General features: G+C 38.4%; 2 protein-coding genes across 18 annotated transcripts in view; one reads left to right on the top strand and one right to left on the bottom strand.

The window, feature by feature from the left end:
* The window catches only part of CDKL3 (cyclin dependent kinase like 3), a 187,181-nt gene extending 183,643 nt beyond the window's left edge, over nt 1-3,538 (bottom strand). For 4 of the 12 annotated variants that reach the window (XM_077138465.1, XM_077138464.1, XM_077138462.1 and 1 more), the window contains exon 1: nt 268-884. The gene's annotated coding sequence lies outside the window, so the exon portion shown is untranslated. Of the gene's footprint in view, nt 1-267; nt 886-3,162 lie in introns of those variants that run through there. The other 8 variants (XM_077138467.1, XM_077138469.1, XM_077138466.1 and 5 more) reach the window with 5 other exon arrangements.
* Nucleotides 209-14,595, top strand: UBE2B (ubiquitin conjugating enzyme E2 B). Of its 6 annotated transcripts, none has more exons than XM_077138474.1 (6): nt 209-606; nt 5,818-5,898; nt 7,271-7,314; nt 10,547-10,636; nt 13,093-13,181; nt 14,244-14,595. In XM_077138474.1, the coding sequence occupies exons 2-6, from the start codon at nt 5,873-5,875 to the stop codon at nt 14,370-14,372; spliced, it is 378 nt and encodes a 125-aa protein (XP_076994589.1). In that variant the 5' UTR covers nt 209-606; nt 5,818-5,872; the 3' UTR covers nt 14,373-14,595. The 6 variants fall into 6 exon arrangements, with proteins under 6 accessions (XP_076994589.1, XP_076994590.1, XP_076994587.1 ...); XM_077138475.1 differs by having other exon boundaries at nt 215-606; nt 7,289-7,314; XM_077138470.1 differs by lacking the exon at nt 209-606 and adding an exon at nt 3,408-3,791 and having other exon boundaries at nt 7,294-7,314.
* The last annotated feature ends 10,083 nt before the right edge of the window (nt 14,596-24,678 follow it).

The raw sequence follows: 24,678 nt of genomic DNA on the forward strand, positions 1-24,678 counted from the left end.
TTGCCAGCCAGGCAGGCAAGTGTCCCTATGGGGCCCCAGCCCTCGCCGTTAACTACATAAGAGGTTTATAAGGGGTTCTCCTGCTGCCTTGGTCATTCCCATCAACACAGAGATTCCCTTATTACATGTCACACATCCATCAAGGGTGGGCTCCGCAAACAACCTGTAATCCTCCGGTCAAATATGGGACTTCCCGCACTACAGTCATCGCCTACATAATAAAGCCCCGAGACCCAGCCTCGGCCTCGCCCGTTCCTCAAACCGTACGTCTAAGGGTCTCGGACCAGCATCGCGCCCTTCGCCCCACTGTCGACCTGGTTCGGGAAGCCGCCGCCGCCGCCGCCTCAGCCCATCCTGCAGTCCTGCTGGCCGGGTAACTCCTCACTGACCCAACTATACCCGCCAGCCCAGCCACTTCCCCCGCAGCCTGCTACCATGGCAACTGTGAGGGACACAGCGCTCGAGCCCTAGTGCGCAAGACCGGAATAGCAGCTGGTTTCAACCCGGAAGGGAAAGTGAGAAGATGCGGAAACGAGCTTCTAGAAGGCTCTAGTGAAGCACGGTGGGGACCGGTTGGTGTCGCTCCAACCCCGACCTCTTCACAAGGTTAGTTTTGAACTTGGACGGGGACCATCCTCATTTTAATTGCAGAGTGACTACGCCTGCAAATCTGCTGGAGAAGACTCGCAGGGAGGCGTGTCCGGCCTACGTTGTGGAATCCCAGGCCGGAGGAACACCAGGCTCTTGTGCTGGATCGAGGAGGGAGTTGTGTCCAAAAAAGAAAACGTGTGTAATTGTTGGCCAGGTTATTTAGCTGCATTGAAACTTGTCGGCTTGGGTACGACCTCAGCTGTTGACATTCATGCTTAAAACGAAGATGGTTTTTATGTTGTCAAGAACGTTTTGTGAATATCTACTATATGCTTTCCGAATGTTTCCAACTCCTAGTAATTCTCTTTCAGAACTCTCACATGTCAAAACTCTAGAACTCCTTCTTTGGGAAAGCAAATAATTTAAAGGGTTCCATCACTTATGTATGTATGCTAACATACGATGGCATAGAAAAAAACAAGTGTCTGATTGTTTAAGAATTGGACATAGAAGTCACCTTCCAACAAGGCTTTCACTAGAGCAAGTGCCCTGGGAGTCCCGTTTTTCTCGAGGCTTTAATTTCTTTTTTTCTGTAAAATGAGTTAAATGTATAGAAAGCCAAATTTTGCCCTATTTATGGTCGGTTAAACATTTGCAAGGAACAGATCATTTTGCCATGTTTTGCCTAAATAAGAGGAAGGGCATTATTATCCAATAAATTCCAGTCCAACAGTTCCCCCATCAGCGTGCACCATAAAATCACACCTTCAGAGCTTTTTATAACGTACCACCCTCAGATTCTGATTTAACTGGGATGGGGTGAAGGAATTGGTTGTTGAGATTATGAACAGGAAGGGAAGGAGAGGTCACCGTGGTTTTCATTTTCACCAGCAAAATATTCAAACCTTTCCTTTTGAGAAGTTAATCAACTGTTAAGTATTCCCTGTGCATGAATAAAAATGTCACAGTAAATAGTATAGTCAGCCCAGACTTGCTGTAAACATTTGTTCCATATTTATGGTCGGTTAAACATTTGCAAGGGACAGATCATGAATAAGACTGACTCCTTGCCCTCAGTGAACTCACAATATAGAGCTGTAAGATCACTTGGATATGCAATAATGACTTTAAAATGATTTTTTCTTAAATAGGTTATGGCAGACCCAGTAATCAGGGCAACCAATAATCCTGTTTATACACTGCTCTAAGACCTTCTCCGAATTAGATGTAATTACTTGGGTGGGCCAATGTAGCTTAGCAGAGTTCTTGCCTGCCCTGCTAGAGACCGGGTTCGATTCTGGTGCCTGCCCATGGGGAAAAAAAGGTAATCGCTTCATTTTGGAAAACTATTAACTGTTAGTTTACAATATAATTATAAGTTGCTATGAAAACATGATTTTTTTTTTAAGTTTACCTTCTCTTTAGCTTTTTCTGTTCAGTGTCATTTCACTGCATGTAAACCTACCCTATGTATGTTTCTCCCTAGCTGTGAGGATTAAGGTTGCTATGGTAGGAAGTCAAAAAAATAAAAATTGTGAAGGCATAAATAGGACCTGTCTAGATTGAGTCCCGGCTAACTTGATCACCAAGGCGAAAAGACAGAATTCAGGGTTTGAAGAAAGAAGGATACCAAGAAAGTGGAAAAAATTAATCTTTTTTGATTCCTTGGAACTATGGGCAAGCTGAAGAAAATATGGGCAATGCCAAGAGCTTCATTTCCCCCACCTTAAGCTGAGGAATTCGCCAGATGGATCCAAAAGAACTAAGAGTCCTCTTGACCAACAAAGACCTGGAGCCAGAAAGGGAATCAGAGGGAGGGAACTTAGTGACTAGAGAAAATGGCAGGGTCATCACTTCTGAGCCCCCATGGGAAGGGGGCACTTCTGGCTTATTTTTACCTTTCTTGCTTAATGGAGAAAATAGTTAACTCAGGCTAGATTTCTAACTCCACCAGTGTCAGTGCAATCTCTCCCCAGATGTGAACTATTTGTAGGCTTTTTCAACCCCCCAACCAACCATACTCTTAAGACAATACACTTGTATTTCATGACAAATACAAAGATACTCTACAGTACCCAAACAGACGAACTCTTGACACAAATCCTCAGGTGAGAGCAGACCTATACAGGAAAATCAAAACTAACTCCATATTGATCCCAACCAAGCCCTGGACAATAGGTAAACAATCTTCACCTCTAAGTTATAACCCTAGAAATGCCACTGCAATGCAGAAATTGGCTATCTGGTGACTCTAAAGCATTTCAGGGTATTTTGTTTTGTGTGGGCCTCAAGATGCAATGTTGCACTTGATAGAAGAGGGAGGTACCTACCACTTCCTCCCTTTGCTTCCACTCTTCCACCTGATTTTATAAACCAGTGAACAGCCAAAGGGGGGTTTAAGTCCAAATTATTTTGGGCCCTGTTTTAAAGATTTAGGAAGCAATAGAAACTTGCTTCCGGCATGATCGCTTTGATAACTTGTTCACTAAACCCGGAACAAACTGGATGAAAAACTAATAAAGGTGTGAACCCGCCTTCAGCCCCATAAACTTAGCTCCCCGATTCATAGACCTGATTAAAACTCTGATCCAGGAGGGTTCCTCACGTGATCCGTTCTTGTCGCGTCATAGGAACACGTGGTTCTAGATACTTCGCCCCCTCCCCCTCTCGGGTGGATTGTTGACAACGCCGGCGGAGGTCACGTGATCTTACGTCATTCCACCTCCTTTCCCTGAAATCTGGCCCCGGATGCGTTCCTCTCTCCCCACCCGGCCGAGTCTAATCTAGTGAAGAGGGGAAGTCAGGGTGGAGTTTCGGTCTCCGTGTCTCTTAATCCACAATCTCTTTTCTAAGTATAGAGAACACAATTTGTCGATTCGCTTAGAAAACCAAAATGGGAGCAGTCCCGATTGCAGGGCTCCCAGAACGAGCTCTCTCAACTCTGCCCTCGCTTCCCTTCTTCCCCACCCCTCGCTCTGTGGTACTGGCAGAGGGCGGAGGGATCTGGAGGCGGCGGAGGGAGACGTCATTGCAGGGTTGTTTGTCAGCCTCGGCAGCCGCGCTGGTGACCCACAGTAATTCGGGAGGCGCGCCGGGGGTGGGGGGGCTGCGTGGGACTCTTTTCTCTCAGACTGACCGCGGGGCAGCTGGGGAAGCATGTCGACCCCGGCCAGGAGGAGGCTCATGCGGGATTTCAAGCGGTAAGACCTTAACCTTCGCTTAATTGACGGCTCTTCCCCAAAGCTCCGGACTGCAGGACCGGGATTCCGGACATCTTTCCCCACATTACCCAAGGGGGACCGGCTACGGGTCCCAGCGAGACCAATGGAGCCCAGTTCTAGCCTCCGTTCCCTCTTCCTCTTTCTCACTCTGGGTTAAAATTTTTCGATACTCCCTCCAGCACCCCCAAAAAAGTAAACTAGGACGTGCTATCTGCCGGCCTAGGGCTCCCCGCCGCCCGTTTTCGGCCAGATGTCCGACGTCTTTCCTTAGCGCTCAGTCCTCTTGCTCACGGGCCCAGCACCCTCCTGCACCCCCTCCCTGCCCCTTAAAAGTAAGCTCTGTTGCAGAAGCTTGTTCCTTCCTGCTGCTCCAGTCAGCTTTGTTCGATGACTCTGCGGTCATCTCTCCGGGGCAAGGTTTGAGCGAAAAGAGCCCCCGCCCCCATTCCTTCCCATTCTGCAGTGAGGGTGGGGTCTGCTGTGCGAGGTTCGAGGTGGTTAATCCTTTCTCCGAAACCCGATTCTGCTTCCGCCTGCCTGGAAAGACCTTGAGAGCTGGCTGGGAGGCCTGAGTGTCGGGCCGGCACCCTAGGCTGCCAGTGTTTTCTGGAACTCACCTCTGGGGCTAGTGTATGAAGCCCTATCTATAGTCTCTGAAGTCTGGAAAAAATGCCTTCCCTCAGACGGGAGCTAGCCTGATACTCCCTGGGCCTCCTTTTGTGAAATTGGGTTTTGTGAAGACCTGTTGGGGTTAGAATAAAATGCTTTTTCCCCAAAAATGTTTACCTTTTACTGAATACCCAGAGGTTCGAAAGATAAAGAATGAGAGAATTTAACACTGCCCTTCTCAGTATAAGCCGTATTTTGTTCTGAAAGACTTGTCTTGGTTGAGACAAAATATGTAGTATAAAAACTTAGATTAGCCGCTCGGGAAGTAACCTTTCAACTTCTCCATTATAAAGCCTTAGGTGAGGCATTTGGAAGGCATTGTATTGGGCTTTGGCTAATTTTGAATTCATCTGTAGCTTCTCTAACCGTTTTCCTTTGATGAGCTCCAAGCAGTTTATATGCTCTCTGGCTTCAATTTTTCGTGGCCTGATTTGCCTGAGGTTGACTAAAAAGAACCATTTTTATGTAGACTAATGGGCAAAGTATCATGCCACATGACAGCATTACATCTTTGTATATATAATGTAGCCTTTATTGAATCGTGACAGTCTTTGAAAGATGTTCTACTTGATGCAAAAGTTGTTTTTCTAAAGCTTGAGATCGGGAGATAACAGATTAGTCCCCGAAAGTTCTCCTGATTCTTTATTGCTTTTCTTCTGGGTTGAGCACATGGGTCCGATAATTTTCCAAGGGTCTTCAGGTTACAAAAATTTGACTGTGAGGAATTTGGAAGGAAGCTTTGTGTGAGGTTCATAGTCTGCGAGGCATGATTTGGTGTTAGTGTAGAGCCTTCAGAGACTGGCAGAAAAACAAACTGAAGCGTCTTACTAGTGGAAGCGTGTGAGGTAAAGTAGTTCTTCCTAAAACTAGTTTGCTAATCGGGTTTAATGGCGTTTTCGGTCCTTTAGTTTACTCTGAGGTTTTTTTTTTTCTTCTTTGTTTTTGTACAGGTACCTGTGATTAGGACTCTGTACATTGTCTTTTCATGATGGAGCAGCAAAATTGATGGTTTCGTAAAAATATTGTGGCACTTGAGGGTTTTGTATTTTTTTTTTTTTTTTTTTTTTTGGTTCCAGAGGGCAGGCACCTTGAAGATATTTGAAGAGAAATGAATCCCAAGCCCTTTGGACTTTTAGGTAGTTTGGAGAAGAATTTAATGATTATACGGTGGTGGTGGGTTTTAAATCATGATGCATCCCAGCTCAGCCCACAAGGACAAGGAAATAGATTTAGTTTGTGTCACAAAGATAGGTGGTAAAAAGACCATAGGTGTTCTTTTTGTTCTCCTTAGTGGCCTTAATGTTTAATTTTTTGAATTATTACTCTGGATTCCTAGATTGCAAGAGGACCCACCTGTGGGTGTCAGTGGCGCACCATCTGAAAACAACATCATGCAGTGGAATGCAGTTATATTTGGGTGAGTTGAAAGATAAAGCAAGCAAATGATAATTGTAGTGATTTCTTTGGAAAGAGTGAATATATAGTGGATGTCTAGTAGAAAAGACTGAAGTGGAATCAGGGATCTTAAGGACTGAAACTGCAGAGTAAATTAAAATTGTTTTTGATAAAAGTTTTGGCACTTTAAAAAAATATTATTTGTTCTTTGGCATCATTACATGTGATTTTTTTTTTTTTTTTTTTTTTTTTTTTGCATGGGCAGGCACCCGGAATCGAACCCGGGTCTCTGCCCGCTGAGCCACCGTGGCCCGTCCCATTACATGTGATTTTATAATCACTTTTGTGTTTTACTTGCTAAAAATTAACATTTAAAACTAAGTTGAATGGAATGATAAAAGAAGAGATAAACATTTGTTTATTCTCACATTGTCTTGAAACTGTAAAAGGGCTTGGAACCAAAAATGTTGAGAACCTCTTCTGTGGCAAGAATTTAAATGAAAATGTTTCACAGCCTAGTGTAAATTACAACCGAATGGAGCCATTTCAGAAGCAGTCTTGCATGTTAAATATATATCACGTACTTTTTAATGTAAAATTTCCTTTTACCTTTTCTTTGGTTTTCCTGGACTTGAACCATTTTATCTTTCACTCTTTTTATACTTGGGTTTTACACTAAAAGTTAAAATTCAGGTTTGTTTCAAAAGACCACTTTCATAAGCAGAATTTTCAGTTGCCACAAAATCAAGTCTACATTAAAAACTGTTGAAAAAGCTAATGAAGTTCACCCTTTTAGAGGAAAGTGATAACTTTGTTACATCCAGACAGTTATGCTTCTTTGAGGTCTTGAATGTGCTTTGCAAGTAATAATTACACTTAATGCTGCTGGTCAGGAAAGATGAAATTGGAATGTGGAAGCAAGGAAAAGATGAGGAGAAAAGAAAGTGGCTTTCTTGGTCTCATCTTTTATGAATGACCAATTTGAATAAGAGCTGATGCTGGGAACTGCTAATTGTGGGAAATCAACCAGGGCACTTTGGTTTGGTGCCATAATTATCTTAACAGGATATTGATTTCAAGCTTACTGATGTAAATTGGAAATATGATGACTATTTCTCCTAAGAATGCTCATGTTTACGAAATGACTGGTCAGCATTTATGAACTGAATTTTATATATATATTTTTGTAAAACCACCCAAAGAGAAAAACTTAGAAAATGAAAGTTATTCGTTATGCCTGTATCTATTAAAATCCAGGACTAAATGGTGTCACACTAGCAATATCCTAAGAAGTCCATTAATGATCAGAATAAGCCCTTCTTTGCCTTTTGGAGTTTATTCTTTCTACTTCTGAAGATCAGGAAAAATCAAAATGAAAAACTAATTTTAATCAGAAATCTTCTTGTTTTCAGACCAGAAGGGACACCCTTTGAAGATGGTAAGTCATTCTCATTATGTATTCTATATTAAGAGAGTGTTTTTAAGTAGGAAATATTAACACCAACATAACTATTTAAAACCATATTCTATTAACAGGCCAAGTCAAAACTAAATAAAGCTACTGAAAAGTTAAAGTTGACAAAGGTCTTCTTACGTCAGCTTGATCACCTCCATTGCCAGTTTTCTCTGTTATTTTGCTATTTGGTCATAGAATTGTAAACCTAGATGGCCGGATCTGTGTTGAGAATAGTTTATATTCAGATGGCTTTGTAGCATGTTAGAGATGTCCTCAAGATAAACAGGAGGAGAGTAGTCATGCTTTTTTTTTTTTACTTTATCTATATTGATAGATATTGAGCTGAAATTTTCCTTATACGTAACTGCCAGTAGCGTCACATAAAATTAGCATTTAATGCCCATTAGTAGTTAACATTCTGTATAATTTTGCGTTTCAGGTTGGGTGTTTTTACTAGATGCAAAGCAAATTAGACACTAGTTCTAATGTATATTTGTAATTGATACATATATTTATAATTGATAAGTTATATAAGCCATTACACATGAGCTTATCCATCAGGAATACTTGTACCAAGGATATTGGTTGCAGCACTACTTGTGAGGAGATAGTCTAAATGTCCAGTAGGGAAAGTGGTTAAGTAATTATAGTAGATTTAAACTCGGAATATTATGAACCTGTTTAAAAGTAAGGTAGAGCTGGGTTTATGTCTGATAGATTTGGTAGGAAAAAAGTTTGAGAATTAATGTATGTTGTAGAATCTCATTTTTATTAAATGCATACGTGCAAAATTGTATGTGTCTATTTTTGAAGAATTATATACCACACTGTTATCAATATTGCTTCTAGGTAGAAGCAAAGAATTGAAGGGAGGAGGGAGGTATGTAAGGACTTAAGCTTTCTTATTCTATACCAGGAATTTTCAAGTATGCTCCATAAACCCCTGGGGGTCCATGACAGTAAAAACAATAATGAGTATATATATGTGTTTTTTAATATTTTATGTGTTGAAATGAAAGTAATCATAAATCACAAACATACTGAAGTATAATGGCTGTCTGGACAAGAAGCATTTCTACAACTTGAGGTAGCATTTTTTTCATGGCATACTGGAGAGAATCATAGACAAACTGTAGTTATTCAGGTTTGAATATTTGGTAGACACATTCTCATTAAGTGACCTAAATGAGAAAAGCAACTGACAAAAGTTGTTGACAATGATAAAATTAGTGCTTTAAGGCTATAATTGGCATTTTACAAAAACTTGTATCAACTACCATGAACTTGATGGCTTCCCGTGTTTAAAGACTTTTCTAATGAGAAAAGTAGGTCGTATTGCCTACAGTGAAATTTTATATAATGGAATATATGGCAACATTTGGAAGATCAATATAACTCAGTGAAATGGTAGTTTCCAAATGGCCAGTATATAATATTATAAAATCATAGATGGCTAAAAGATCTATTCAAAGTGCGACATATCTCAATGTAAAAGTACAAAAAGCTTATTGATAGGGTTTCAGATTCCACATTATAAGTTACCTTTGAAAAACTACCACTTCTTATGCAGTGTAATATTAAAAAAGGATATCCACAATTATCTCAAAAGGATATTTCTCCGTTTTTCAATTGCTTATTTATATGAGGCTGGATTTTCTCGTGCTTCCACCAGAATAACATATTGTAGCACATTGAATGCCGAAGCAGATATGAAAATCGAGCTGTCTTCTATTAAACCAGATATTAAAGAGATTTGCAAAAATGTAAAACAGTGCTATTCTTCTTACATTTTTTTGAAGAATAGTTATTAATTATAATTTCTAAAACAGCAGATATCAGTAGGTATGATCATTGGTGTGCTCTGGTCAGTTTGTATCCATTCACGAGAGCCAGTTTGTTAAAATCTTAGGAATTTTTAGTGAGCTGATTACTAAACAGCCTGTCTTTAAAAATTAAATTATATTTTAAAAACATAATACTCAAAGCTCATCACTTTCTAATTATTTTACTGTGCTGCTCTTGAGGTTGTTGCCTGTGGTATCTGTATGGTGGATGGAGTGTTTTGCTTCTGAGATGGAAAGCCTTAAGAATAGCTACTCCATATTTGTGTTTTGCCTGTAATTTTTACAATGTGTAGCTATTTTTGTAATTTAAAAAAACAAAATGTGAATTTTAAGAATATATCCTTAAGCATTTAAGTCTAACTTCATTATTAATATACCAAAATATAGAGAAATTGCCTTCAGTTTTGCTTGTACCTTTGGCTTCCCTGATCCAAGATTCCCAAACAACAAAATGTAAAGAAGTAGAAGTTGTATAACAAATATACAACTTTTATAGTGAAATTACTATAAAATATTTTAATGAAAACGAGCCTGTAATCTTGGTAGACTGGAGCTAGCTAGGATGGTTTATTTAAGCTGAGAAAGGTTTGTTTTCTTTTGTTTTTTTTTTTAACTGCATTGATGAAATAAGGAAACAACCTTCCAGAAACATCTGGAATGGTTTAAAGTTTTACTGGCTTTGTTAGGAATGTGTCCCAACTTCCTGTGAGTATGGCCACAAGGGCTTGTAGTTGAAGGGCCTCTCCACTCATCAGGTAGGTTTCCTTAAAATAAAATGTTCTGGTTGGTTGAAAAGTACCTGCAGAGTCTGGAAAGACAAACACGAAACCATTAATAGTGGTTATATTTGGGAAATAGAGCTGTTAATACACTGAGCAAAATTTACCCTGTTGTGTAACCAGAAGTAGGCAGGTAAAACAACATAACAACTCTTGGTGTAAGAATGTTATGGGGACAGAACAGGCCCTTTCACAAATGACGCCAGTATGGGTCATTTGTCATGTAGTAGTCATCCCTTCTCAAAATCCTTTGGCACCCCCCTTCTAGAAGGTATAATAAATGATTTGGAGTTCCCCACATGTGCATTTTAAATGTTGGAAACCAGAGTTAAGTTACCTTCCAAAAATACGACTGATAGCACTCCCCAGTAGCATGTGAGTTCTCCAAGTCCTTGCCAATATTTTCTTTTACCAGTCCTCATATAAATGTATTTGTTATGTTTTACATGCTAAGACAAGATGCATACTGATTTTTCTGTGGTTGTACAAAAACTACTATGGGTTTGGGAATTCATTGTTGAAATCGTTAAAAGAGTTTGCCTATCTTTACCATAATTATTTTGTTGTGTGTGTGTTTTTTTCTTTGTCTAGGTACTTTTAAGCTAGTAATAGAATTTTCTGAAGAATATCCAAATAAACCACCAACTGTTAGGTTTTTATCCAAAATGTTTCATCCAAATGGTAAGTCACATTTATTAGACTTTGGAAATGATAGGAAAAGTTACTGTTTACCTCCTCAGTGTGGCATCTTAGGGCCAACTTCTAGATTTTTTTTTTAATAAGTTCTGATTTTAAAGTAATCCATGTTTATTTGTAGAAAATATGAAAGGTGCCAAAAAGAATTTGTCACATAATTTTTCTTCTAAAAAATACAAGTAAATATTTACTTAAAATTGGGATCAGTGTATATATAAAATTAATTTTTGACATACTATGAATATTTTTTCTTGTTGAATATTCTGCATTGTTTTTAATAGCTACAAGATGATCTATGTACTAATTTACCATAATTTGTTTAATCAATGTCCAATTGTTGGTTGTTCGCTATTTTAATAAATGTTGAATATTCTTGAAAATATTATCTTTCCAAAACCCATGGTTATTTCCTTAAAATAAATTTTTAGAAGTGGAATTACTGGGTCAAAAGAGTGTATGTTTAATAGAGACTTCTAATGAAGTTTTCTATTTTTTCCTTCAGAAGTATTGTTCCATTTGCATTTTAAGGAGAAATTTATTTTATTAGTAACTTCATAAACTATCATTGAGTCGTTCTTCTTAAATTAGGTCTTCACTGATTTCTTGCTGTTTGCTTGTATCACATTTGTATTCCTGAATGTGAAATTACCATGTGAAAGACTTCTTTTCCAAAATCTTTACCTTTGCTCATTCAAATTTAGTCTTTCCCTATCAGCTAACCTACTTGCAGGGGGAACATTTAGAGTTGGGCATCAATTCAATTTTGGGGGGAAGGGGATGGTGCATAGTCTGGGAACTGAACCTTCAGTTCAACAATTTCAGTGTTGAATTGAAATGTCTAATTTTGAATATTTTCATCCTCTAGAAAAATCCATATCTGTTAGTAGTCACTCCCTATTTCTCCCCAATTACGCCAACTCTAATCAACCACTAATCTAATAGATTTGACATTTCATATGAATGGAATCATACACTATCTGCTTTTTTGTGATTGGCTTCCCTCACTTAAAATGTCTCCATGGTTCATCTGTGTTATATTGGTACCTTTTTTTCTTTTCATTTCCAAATAATATTCCATTATATGGATATACCACATTTTGTTTATCCATTTATCAGATCATTGATATCAGGATTCTAGTTTGCTTTTGAATTGCTTCTCAAAAATAGTTACTGGTTCAAAACTTCTAAGTTGTTTTATACTTAAATGAGTTTTACAGAAATGATTTCTGCTTTGGGCATTCTAAATTTAGAATCATCATCACAGTTTGATGTTCTTGTGAGATAGACTGTAAGCAGTTGGGTGTGCTGCTGTGCTCATAAATAGTAACTGAGGCTATGAAAGTGAGTGTGATTGCCCAAAGGGTGTATTAAAGGATAAGGAGAAAGAGGTCCTAGGATAGAGCCCTGAGGATGACAATATTTAAGTGTGATTTGCCCCAGCACTCCCCAAAACTTCATTTATTCCTGTTTTTATATAAAGTGGTCTGACTTGTTCCACAATTTGACAGTGTCTATAAAGTTTAAATGCATTTACCCTTTGTCAACATAGCACTTCTACTTCTAGAAATTTATCTTACATATATATATATATATAGTTCACAAGTGGGTAACAATTTATGTTCATTAATTAATATTTTCACTTAAACAGTCTAAGAAAGGGAAAAACCTTCTCAAATGGTCAAAAAAATTTTAAATGTTAATCACTTAATATTTTTCATTTTTTATTTTTTTTGGTTATGAAAGGAATCTGTTCATCCACATGACAAAAAATCATACAGTACAAGAATGGGTTTTTTTTGTCGTTGATAATCCTAATATCTGTAGATAATCCTGATATCTGTAGATTACCATTACTTAGATTTTGACATTTAATGTTACACATGTTTTTTGTGACTGCATTTAATTTTTTTTGGCATGGGCAGTCATGAGGAAACGAACTCTGCATTTATTTTAATTACATTAGTATTGGTTATATGAATGTATGCTATTATTTATTTAGCCACTCCTGACCTCTTTATGAATCACAAGATAGTTTCCAATTTTTCACTATGATATTACAATTAGTATTATAGTCTTCCTGTAGATAAATCTTTGTGTGTATCTAAGATTTTTTCCTTTGAGTGGGATAACTATTTCAAAAAACAGGCAGTTTTCTAAGAGCTTTATTTAGGAATATTTTCAAATATGGATTTTAAACAGATTTGCCGTAAGTGTGTATTGAAAAAAAATAACTCTTAGCTCTTGATGAAAAGATACAAAATATGAGGCCTTAGTTTTAAGATCGGTTTCCCTATGAGACAGAGGAGTTAGATATTTTACTTATTGCCTAATGTTCAAAACTTCTTGCTGCACCAAGTATTCTCGTTTTGGTAAAAATTTGTCTTTTAACTGTTAGATGAGACAAAGTTAGTATGTGATCAATTGTAGTGTTGTCTTTGCAGTGTATGCTGATGGTAGCATATGTTTAGATATCCTTCAGAACAGATGGAGTCCAACATATGATGTATCTTCTATCTTAACATCCATTCAGGTAAGTATGTGTTCTTTGGAATGCAATCCAGTATTGTAGGAGCAATCTGAAGACCAAGTGAACCAAGTAACTTTTCTAGCACCCTATTGGCTGCTAGGCTGAGCCAGCAATGGCTAGCTTAGACAAGAACCCATGATTTTCAGCTAACTGGTCTGCTTTTTTATTAATAACCATATGGGATAAAATCCATAATCCCTTTCTTGATTGTGTGTAAGTGAAGTAAGTGTTTTTACAGATCATGCTTATTCATGTCCATGAAACATAGCCAGAGGTTGTAGAAGACAGTGGAAAATCTTGGAGAGAAAGATTACTGACAAAACAGAAATATCCTCAGGAAACTGCCAATTGCAGAGTAGGATTGATATGTTCCCTCATCCAAAAAATTCTATTTAAAAAGAAAATATTTTAACTATTTGCCAAATCGTTCTAACAGAATATTTTAAGTGGATCTTGAATGATAGTTTTAAGGAGAGGGGTGGAGTAGGAAGATGTTTAGTTATATGGATTTGAGAGGAGTAGAACTAACAGTCTGGTTTTTAACCTTTTTGAGGCTTTTTCTATCACACTTCTTTAAATTTGGTCATTTTATAAACATTGTTTTTCACCTTCCCATTTTAGTTCCCTCCCTATTATATGTATGTGTTTAGTTAATTTATAGAAACAAGATTAACCACCTAACCATACTGTCAGACATTTGCAAAGTAACCACAATATTAGGGTTTAATTTTGGAGAAAATGTTGGTTGCTAAATTATTTATAGGTATCCAGGTTAATGAGAAAGAAGCAGTATGCTAAAGAATACTGTTGCTTTCTGATTTGTTTGAAAGTAGAGGTCTCAAGGTAACTGAAAGCTATTTGTTTTGGAGGCCTAAGTTCTGTAGGAGCAGGAAACCTATAGTATGTATCAAGCATTTAGACCTAAAAATATGTAAGACATCCTCATCTCTACTGTTTTTCTCTGTTAAATAATTTCTGTTGTTTTGTATAACTTTTTATGACAACTCACCCCATCCCTAGCTGGTATAAATAAATCTGAGAACCTGTTCTTTTCTTTCCTTCTAGTCTCTATTGGATGAACCAAATCCAAACAGTCCAGCTAATAGCCAGGCAGCACAGCTTTATCAGGAAAACAAACGGGAATATGAAAAAAGAGTTTCGGCCATTGTTGAACAAAGCTGGAATGATTCATAATAGATAATTGATCTGTTAATCTTTTTCATCATTGTTGTGTATAATTTACCTCTCAGTAGAAAGGCTAACAAATTTTAAGTGCCATCAGTTTTAAGGATTCTGCAGAAAGAGAAAAAGAAACAAATCCTTCAGTTTAGAACCTACAAAAGCTTGTGTATCTTGATTAATGTACTTTTTATTGCATGGTGTGAACTAAGTTATTGCTACATAAATTTGTAATATATCCTGTTTGTATTTTTTTCCAAGTGTATAATGTTGGTGTGGAGTTTTCATGACAGAATATACACATTTTGTAAATCTGTACTTTTTTCAAATATTGAATGCCTTATTTTTGAATTCTTTAGATTTTTAAATTGGAGAAAAGCACTTAAAGTTTTTTATATATGAATATTACATGTAAAGCTGTTAAAATACATAACTTCAGTGCAAGAGACTTTGTCACTTATTTCCTTATCTGTGCAGGAGGGGTTAATAAGTCTCTAGCTGTCCATTAATTGATCATTTCAGTCCCAATCTCAAAAGAACAGATATATATATATATATATATAAAATCATCAAGAAATTCTTCAAGTTTTATTTGAAACTTTACTTTCAGTGTACCTGTATTAGTTTTAATTGAACAGTTATGTTCTTGACTGGTTTGATTCTGTCCAGCTCTGTATTTAAGCCACTTATCGTGGTTTCTTTATGCACTACTTATTGTTAAACTGTACCTTTGGCAATTTCACAATTAGCACTTCTGCCATGAGGAAAGAGCTGATGTGACTTATTTTGCTGCTTGGTAGCATCTTTAAAAGGTTTTTGATTAATGGAAAAACCATGAATATTTCCCAAAAACATTTCCCATCGTTAACAGTGAATAAGTTGAGCAAGGCAGGTGTTTAGAAGGAATCTTGATGTAATTTAAACATTTGAAAACTGCCTTTTGCATATCTGTTTATTCTGGAAAATGTTTAACACCAAGACTTACTGAGTTTCTTTCCTTTGTGGAGATTTGTTTTTTAATCTCCTGAGTTGTATCAGACCTCTGTGTTGCATCTTAGTTTACTGGATCAATTTAAAACAGTATTGTAGAAAGCTGACACCAAGCTATCCTATGCCTTGAAATAGTATAGAAAATGGAAAATATACAAGTAAATCCTGTTGAACCACCTCTGTAGTCTTTCTAATAGTTAAAACAGCTATTTCAGTAACCCAAAGAGTTTCTTCTCATATCCATATAGTTTAGGATTAAATTAACAGTTTCTCCTTTTGGTGACTGGATTACAAGCTGGCAATGTGTAGTCTGTTCATTAAGCACAGTGCAACATTGCAATGAATAAGTGCTGCTGTTTCACTTTAAGTTACTACTTGGCAAATTTGGGGGCAAGTTCATGGTCTTAGGATCTTTGATACAAAGGAGAGTTCATTGCCTAGAATCATGCTCCTAAAAATGCTAAAAGTTATTTTGGCATCATAATATTAAATGTGTGATACTTTTATGGTTCAGCTCTAAAACAAGTGATAGTTTCTATAAACATTTATTCCAGTGGCTGACTCTTATATTAAATATTCAGTATCTGTGAGGGTCTTCCCCTCTTTATTTCATTAAATGCTAATGGATATTGTTCAAGTTCCACTTTTATCTTTAACCTATTTTTCCTTTCCCTACATAAAATTGAGGAACATGACAAGTATTGATAGATAAGGGAGTTAACATGTTACTTGGCTTGGAGGTCAGTGAACGTTAAATTATATATTAAACACATGCTGCAAAACTCATACCTAGTCTACCTTCCCCTTGGAGAAAATCCTGAGGAAGGTTCCATTTCTCAATAACTCTTCACAGCTTTTTTCTTCAGCCTTATGACAGATTCCTGTTTCTTCAATTGAATACCAGGTATAAATCTTCCATTTATAAGGTCATCGTATATAAAAAAAAAGACTTGCTTTTAAGTATTGGATTAATGTGTGGTATGTCAAGAGGCTAAAACAGATGTTTGTTTATTATTAGAAGGGAAGTCATATAGCTGGCATTTAAACTCAGGCTGGTCTTTTAACTTGTACTATCCTCTAAGGGACATTAAGGGGTTAACTTTAGTTTTGGAAGTACTACTGAACTTAAATCATAAATATTCATCCCAAATTGCAAAAATACTTTAGTTGATTTAAATCATTACATAACAGATTTGTAGCTATCTGATGAAAAAGTTTTGTTAACACCTTTTTCCACCTCTTTTTAAAACGTAAACAAGTAAAGTCTGGATATGGGAACATTTCTGGTCTCTCATAGAAAGAACTGACTTTATCGATAGACTAGATATTATTTCTGTTCTTAGAAATGCCCTCAATTCCGGAAACTTGTCCCCCTCACAGAAAAAGTTTTGTGAATATGAATAATTTCTGGAACTGATCTAAAAATTCTTCTGTAGGTGGAAGGTAGTGGAGAAGGAACCTATTAAAGGCGAAGGATTTAATAACAGTTTATTTTGTGCTCAGTAAACAAGGTGGTTCTATTCAGCTTACTCATTCAGTATGCTTTAAGAGATAAACCTGAGTTTCATAGTACAATATAGAGCTATGTCTAGTATATTTTTATCTTAAAATTCTTCCAGGTTTGGGAGGTAGAGGTCATTTCTGAACCAGTTTGGGTATCCTTGTGTTTATTAAAATTCCTTTCTATTTTCCTCAACAGCACAAAGTTCTGAAGGAATCTCAGATATGTGGGGATTATATATATAAATAATAGAAAGTCAATAGTTGGAAAGCTATTAAAGGTATATATAATTGTCCATAAGACAAGGACTTTGTGCCAGGATGTCCTGTTTACTTCAGTTCCCATCTAAAAGGAAGAAAAACTGAGCTGTTATCAGATAGGGAAACAATTACTGTAGTTTTCTTTGTTTATTATATGGTATAGAACCAAGGTATTAGAAACTAAATTTTATTGGAAGGATTTTAAACAGTCTTGTCAGTACTGACTTGAAGTTTTAAAGTTTCCTCTGTTCATGGCATGGGCTGGGGCTTGTTTTAGCCACTCCCCAGAAAAGATGGGTGAACTACATTCTTTATTTAAACCTTATGGATGTGTGACTCTCCCTTAGCTCAGCAACATTACTCCTTAACGGGTAAAATCAAGAACCTCGGAAGGATGGGCTCCAAACTTCCTCTTTAGTGAATGGAAGAAGCAAATTAGCAAAGTTTTTCCGTGATTATGATCCTGGTCCAAAGTATGACACTTCTGTCATCTTAGCCAGTTCTGAAGTCTTATATTTGGGAACACTATATCCATAAAGTGCCACTGGGTTAGGAACTTGTCTAGAATTGATCAGAGCTTTCCCTGAAAAGCATCTCCTCAGGTTCCACCAATCTGGAACATCTTTTTCCATCCCTGAAGCTGTTTCTTTTCATTCTTTCTGGAATGAGAGAAGGCTTCTGTTTTTTTAAGTCTGCAAAATGCAAACATAGGAGCACTTAAATAAAGCAAAGGGTTGGTTGTGCTGCTTCCTGTCTGAAGCCTGAAGGACACAGTTGCTCTTTTCTCTTCCCCCTGTACAAACAAGGTCTTTATACCACAGCCCACTTAACTGTACTCCTATTTAGGAGAGTATCCCCAATAGGAAAAATTGCTTTTCCTGACCTCATAATCATTCTGGGAGAAAATAGGAAGGAATCATCACATCAGCTTCAGCTAAAGGCTTGGAACAGTACCTCCAAAGAATAACTACATTTGTAACCTTGCCGTGTTGTGGGCTCTGGTTACCCGACTGTTCATATATATGCACATAAACTTGTGATTTTGGTGGGGACTTCCTGCAACATTGTAACATCAGCAGGAAGGTTGTCTTCAGAGTGAAGACAAGGTCAACTGCAGGGGTGTGTACCAGGGATCTTCTGCAAATCAGGCTGATAACAGCGTACAAGGGTAGCTACAGGATCTGGCGGTGATGAGTTTGGACCCAGGTGTGGAAGGAAGTACCCCTCCCTGGTTTTTAGCCCTTGCACATTGACTCTCTGACACGGCAGGGTCTCTTTTTCAACAAGGTAGCTTTAGAATAAGCCACAACGACCATTCCACCCTCTCAAGACAAGTCTTGAGGGGTCAGGCCTAAGAGTAACAATATAAGCACCAAAAATTGGAACTTCAAGCCAGACTGAGAAATGCTTTCCAAATAGCCTTTGTGTCCACAGGTCTGGACAGTGAAGCAGGAAACTTGTAGGAAAGCAGGGGACCTCTAGGATCCGAGCTCTGAGACCTCGGGGGATACTTTGCAAATAGCAGTTCTCTTCTTTTTTTTAATAAAACTAGAACAGACAAAAAATTTGGTAAATACACAAAGGTAGAAGGAAACGAGGCATTCTCACCACCTAGGAAGCTGGGGACAGCTGGTTTAAGGGGACTTAGAGACGGTAGGTCAAAGCTCAGCTGTCTCCAGCCCACTGGGTCTGAAACAACTGACATGCAGAATAGTGGGGGCATTTAGTCACTTTGTAGGAAAAACCCTGGACCAAGCCTTTTGTCACATGGCCTACAGGAGCCTTTTGCCTGGCCAGGCAGCAGAGGCCCTACCTCCTCTGCCTGTTGTGAAGACTGTTGAAATGAGTATACCCACAGGCTGCACGAGCCCCAGGCCCCCTGCCTTGGGCACTAGAGATTCTAGGGCTTCTAAGGAGTGTGGTAGCTGAACTCTGGCTAGGGTTGGTGACCTGGCAACCCCTCTTCACTGACCCAGAGGCTCCCTTTTCTTCTACCTTCCCAAGCAGCCTGGAATTTGGTTGGTACTAAATTACTATGTTCTGCTGCCGTTCAATACATTTATTGAGTGCCTGATGGGTGCCAAGTTCTGTGTTAGGCACTGCTCCACAACTTGAACCTAAATGATTCACCCTTGAGGATAGAGCATGCTCGAATTGGGTAATGTGTAAATCTAAATTAGCTGAAAAATTTTCCTGTCTTCCCAGATAGGCCTCAAAGGGAAACTAGGGCAGGAGTGAGGAAGCAGTAAGCACATTAAGTGTCAGGTAGTTTCATAGCCATTGGTTTTTCCATTGAATTCTCCAATAAAGATTCAATTAAGAATCATTATTCCCACTTGGCAGATGCCTACACTGAGGTGAAGGAATGCAGGAGGAAGGGAATATCTACCAGCTCACACCTACTAGGAACAACTAGACATTCTTTTATATATATAATTTTTAAAATTGATAAATATTAACGTACAATAATTCTTAACATACATTCCATACATGGTGTATTAGCTAGTTGTCTAGAGGTACAGAATCAGCAGGAAATATATGTAGATATAAAATTTGTAAAAGTGTCTCATGTAACCGTGGAAATGTAGAGTACAAGGTCTGTAGGGCAGGCAGCAACTGATGACTCCAGTGAAGGGTCTGGACAAACTCCACAGGAGACACTCATGGCTGAAGTAGGAAGAGACACTCTCTTCTAAATCCTCCTTAAAAGGCTTCCAGTGATTAGACTAGGCATCACTTATTGCAGAAGACACGCCCCTTAGTTGATTACAAATGCAGTCAGCTGGTGATGCAGCTGACATAATCATGATTTAAGTCCATGAAATGTCCTGATGCATCACCACCTGGCCAAGGTGCACATTAATTTGACCATGACACATGGTATACAATCAATACCTCACAATATCGTCACATAGTTGTGTATTCATCACCATGTTCATTTTTTAGAACATTTGCATCACTTCAGAAAAAGAAAAACCCATACATATACCCCTTACCCTCCCTCTCACTGACCACTTGTATTTCCATCTACGCAATTTATTTTAACCTTTGTTCCCCCGTTATTTATTTTTTATCCAAATTTTTTACTCTTTCCATACCCTAGATAAAAGGAGTCATCAGACACAGGTTTTCACAGTCACACAGTCACATTATAAAAACTATCATACAATCATCTCCAAGGAAAAGCCTGGGACACAGCTCAAGAGTTTCAGGTCCTTCCCTCCAGCCACTCCAATATACCATAAACTAAAAAGGGATATCTAAATAATACCTAAGAATAACCTCCAGGATAACCTCTTCACTCTGAAATCTCTCAACCACTGACACTTAATTTTTTCTTATTTCTCTCTTCCCCTTTTGGTCAAGAAGTCTTTCTCAATCCCTTGATGCCGGGTCCCAGCTCATCCCCCTTGGCAGTCATGTCCTACGTAAGTGGTAAAGCAATGAGTTAACTTGCCACGTTGGCTTAGAGAGAGAGAGAGGCCACATCTAAGCAACAAAAGAGGTTCTCTGGGGGTGACTCTTAGGCCAAATTTTAAGGAGGCTTATCCGTTGCAGGAACAGTTTCATAGGGGCAAACCCCAAGTTCGAGGGCTCAGTCTATTGATTTGGTTGTCTCCATGCTTGTAGACATTCTTAATACAAGGAAATGTCAGAAGGAAAGGACAAAGGAGCCTCAGCAGCATATGGAATTTTGTCTTTCACAGCAAAGCAAGAGTTTTTGCTATTGGACCAACACAGCTCTCTTTCACTGTAAACTTAAGGACCAAAATCTGCTTCAGGTCCCTGACAGCAACATTTTCCCAGGCAAATGAGGTGAGAAGGCCATATTGGAAGACATATTGGCTTTGTTAGCCCACTTCTAGATCGGAATACCTGGGCTATGATCTAAAGAGGCACTTTGTCTTGCCAGTCAAGGAGAACAGCTCTGGCCCACATACCCCAGTCTAAAATAAGACTACCTAATATTATCGATTTCTGTTTCCTATTCCTTGATTTCCAAGGGAATCTGTTCAGAAGAAATAAGCTTTTGTCAACAGATGATAAGAGTATTTTTGCTCTACCTGCTTGGGATGAAAGCTAACTTCTACCTTTTTAGCCGCCATCTGATTATTGGGCTAAAGTTAGTAAAAGTGACTTGGATGATTAAAGCTGGGGGGCTCATCAATTGAATGTTGCATTAGTTTGAACAAAGGACACTTCTTTATAATGACAACCAAAAAGGTATTAACATGGCTAGTGCTTAAAAATAGTAGTGCCTGGAAGTCCAATTCCCTCACATCCAGCTGGCCCCCTCAGTGTGTGGGTGTCTCTTGGCAAGGCTTCAGACCCACCTCCATTACTGGCAGGAACTAATGCATCAAACTGCCTCTAGGGCAAGTATTGTGAGAACACCTTCCAAACAGAAGTGAGAAGGGCAGCCATCAACTGCCACCTAGCTCGCAGGAGTAATAACTTTAAAAGGGGCAAAGTGAATTTTGGGAAAGAAAAAGAATCTCACCTGTCTTGCTTTTCATTTTTAGAAAAAATCATATAGGTTCCATGAGGGCTGTTCTAGTTTGCTAGCTGCTAGAATGCAATACACCAGAAACTCAATGGCTTTTAAGAAGGGGAATTTAATAAGTTGCAAGTTAACAGTTTCTAGGCCATGGAAATGTCCCAGTTAAAGCAAGTCTACAGAAATGTCCAATCTGAGGCATCCAGGGAAAGATACCTTGATTGAAGAAGGCTGACAGACAAGGGTTTCTCTCTCAAGTGGAAAGGCACATGGCGAACATGGTCAGGGTTTCTCTCTTGGCTGGAAGGGCACATGGCAAACACAGCATCATCTGCTAGCTTCCTCTCCAGCTCCCCGGGAGGCATTTTCCTTCTTCATCTTCAAAAGTCTCTGGCTGGTGGACTCTCTGCTTTGTGGTTCTGTGACGTCTGCTGTCCTTCTCTGCTCTCTCTGAATCTCCCTCTTCAAAATATTTCCTCCTTTATAGGATTCCAGTAAAGTAATCAAGACCCACCTAGAATAGGTGGAGACATGTCTCCACCCCAGTTTAACACCCACTATTGAGTGAGTCACATCTCCATGGAGATAATCTAATGAAAGTTTCTAACACACAGTGCTGAATAGGGATTAGAAGAAACGGCTGCCTTTACAAAATGGGATTAGGATTAAAACATGGCTTTTCTAGGGTACATACATCCTTTCAAGCCAGCACAAGGGCAGAGATTTTTTTGTCTATTCACTGCTATAATCTTCAATAATAGAACAATACCTAACATATAATGTACATTCAATATTTGTTGGATTAAGCAATTTACAACACCCAATATTAGTTTCCTGAATTCTAAGACTGTCTTACTTTTGAGAATTTGTTGGCTCTTCTTCCAACAAAACAGAAAGATATCCCTACTATCTAGTCAAGAATGAGACCCATGACTAGATGTCACGGGGCACATAAGCCTTAGACATAAGCAGAGTTTGACAATCTTCCAGACAAGAACACCAGCAGAGACTCTGTAGAGGCTTACAGCTGGGAAACTTGTTACCCTTAGGGTAACATTTAAGGTAATTTAAGCCTCATTTCAGATATGACAGTGAATTTTTACTGCCATTTACTACAGATAAGCAAAGCATCAGAGAATAGACAGTGATAGCTAATTCAGTTCCTACCAGTGCTCATGGAATATATGGGCCACAGATCCAAATGGATCCTGGAGAAGTTTAAGTGAGTACTTTACTAATGTACAGGATTAATCAGGTGGGCCACATAACCTAAGGAGTGTTACAAAAGTACAGCTTTTTAGGTGTGATTTGGATGACATGAAAGAGCCTCACTTAGGGTAAATGAGCTCCCTAAAAGGTACTGAATGTATTTGCTTCTCCAAAGGTCTAAGATTTATGTCTTTAACAGAAAAGATCCTTTCCTGGTCATTACTTCCATTTGAAAGATGATATTTCACCAAGACCTTCCTATGATCTCACTTGATCCTCAACCCAAGTCTTGGGCAGATTATATGAAGATGCCAGAATTATGTAGTGTTTAAGTGATGTGAGCTTCTGACCCAAGGTTAAAAGTAGGCCCTTTTAGTTAACACCACCAGGTATGCTATAATGCAAAAATTTGGATTTCTATGCCACTTTCTATTCCAGAAAAACATAAGGGATGAAATTCTAAATACTGGTCAATTTTATAGGTGTGAAAGCCACACAGGTTATAATGGTAAGATAAGGAGAAAAGCAGCAGCAGCTTATGCTAAGGAAAGAAACAGTGAGGAAAAACCCATTAAGAAATGGAATCAAAATCTGATTTTGATTAAGCGGAGAAGTCTTCAAAAATAATCTGACAGGGACAGAATTCAAACTTGCTTTACACAATGGATACATTCCCCAGTGATATTACTTTCCATTTCTTACAGAAAATAGAATCCATGATGAGAAACCTTTGCAAAATACATTTTAAAAGCCAATAATCAGGCAGGCAACGGTGGCACAGTGGCAGAGTTCTCATCTGCCATTCCAGAGACCCGGGTTCGCTTCCCCATGCCTGCCCATGAAAAAAAAAATCACTGATTTTCTTCTACTATATAATTTAAGCTTTGTAAATTTGTACATATAATCAAAATGGAAGGAGGCTGGTTTACATTTAAGGAAAAAAATCGGCTACAGCTTGTTGAACACTTTCTTAATTAATCCTTGCCATAGTTCTTTGTGGTACATATTTGTATGATCCCCATTTTTGAGGTGAGCTCAGGAAGAAGCCGCTTGTCCAAGATCAGAGGCAGATTCCAAGTTCTTGAGCTCTCTGCTCAGTCCATCCTAAGCATTACTAGGGAAACTGGAGCTAGAAATCATGCAGGGATATGCTCCACTGGCAAGAATAGTGTCTCACTTCTTCGTCCCCAGACACCATGCTCCCACAGCCAGATCTCCTCTCCAGCACTTCTGGCACAACAGCTTATCTACACAGAAGTGGAATTACTTGTCCAGTTACCCACAGTGACAGCAGATTAAGCTAAGGCAAGGTCTGTTTTATTTGTCACTATCCTCGGAACCAAACACAGTGCCTGGTACTGAGTGAGTGACTCCTGCTCTGGCTGACTGCTACATTATGTCCCCCAAATGAAGCCTCTCTCCCATTCTTTATGCCTGAAGGTATATACTTAATGTGGGTACTAAGTAAGAAAGACAAACAGGGGAGGAGATGAAGAACAGATATACTAAAAGGGGGAAAATAAATACTATAATTTCAGAGCAAAGCAGAATTCTACTAGAGAATTTCCTGAGGACCCTAAGGGTAAGGCAGTACCTCAAGTGCAGACCCAAGCTTTGAATTTTCTATAGGACAAAAAAGAGAATTTGGGCTTTACTTAACAGCCTGGGATACCTTTTAAGAGAATCTATAAATTGACTAGCTGTCTAAGCAAAGCTGTAGAATCTCATGTGAATGAGTTTAAAAAATAAGGCCATATGTTTTTCAGTAGGACGCCTCTTCCCATGAACAGGTAGGTACACCTCAGGGTTCCTCCAAGTCCTATGACTTGATTTCCAACATAAAAAAAAAGACAAGGGGGAAAA

This window comes from Tamandua tetradactyla, chromosome 20 (assembly GCF_023851605.1).
Source record: "Tamandua tetradactyla isolate mTamTet1 chromosome 20, mTamTet1.pri, whole genome shotgun sequence".
In the NCBI taxonomy this organism is placed as follows: domain Eukaryota; kingdom Metazoa; phylum Chordata; class Mammalia; order Pilosa; family Myrmecophagidae; genus Tamandua; species Tamandua tetradactyla.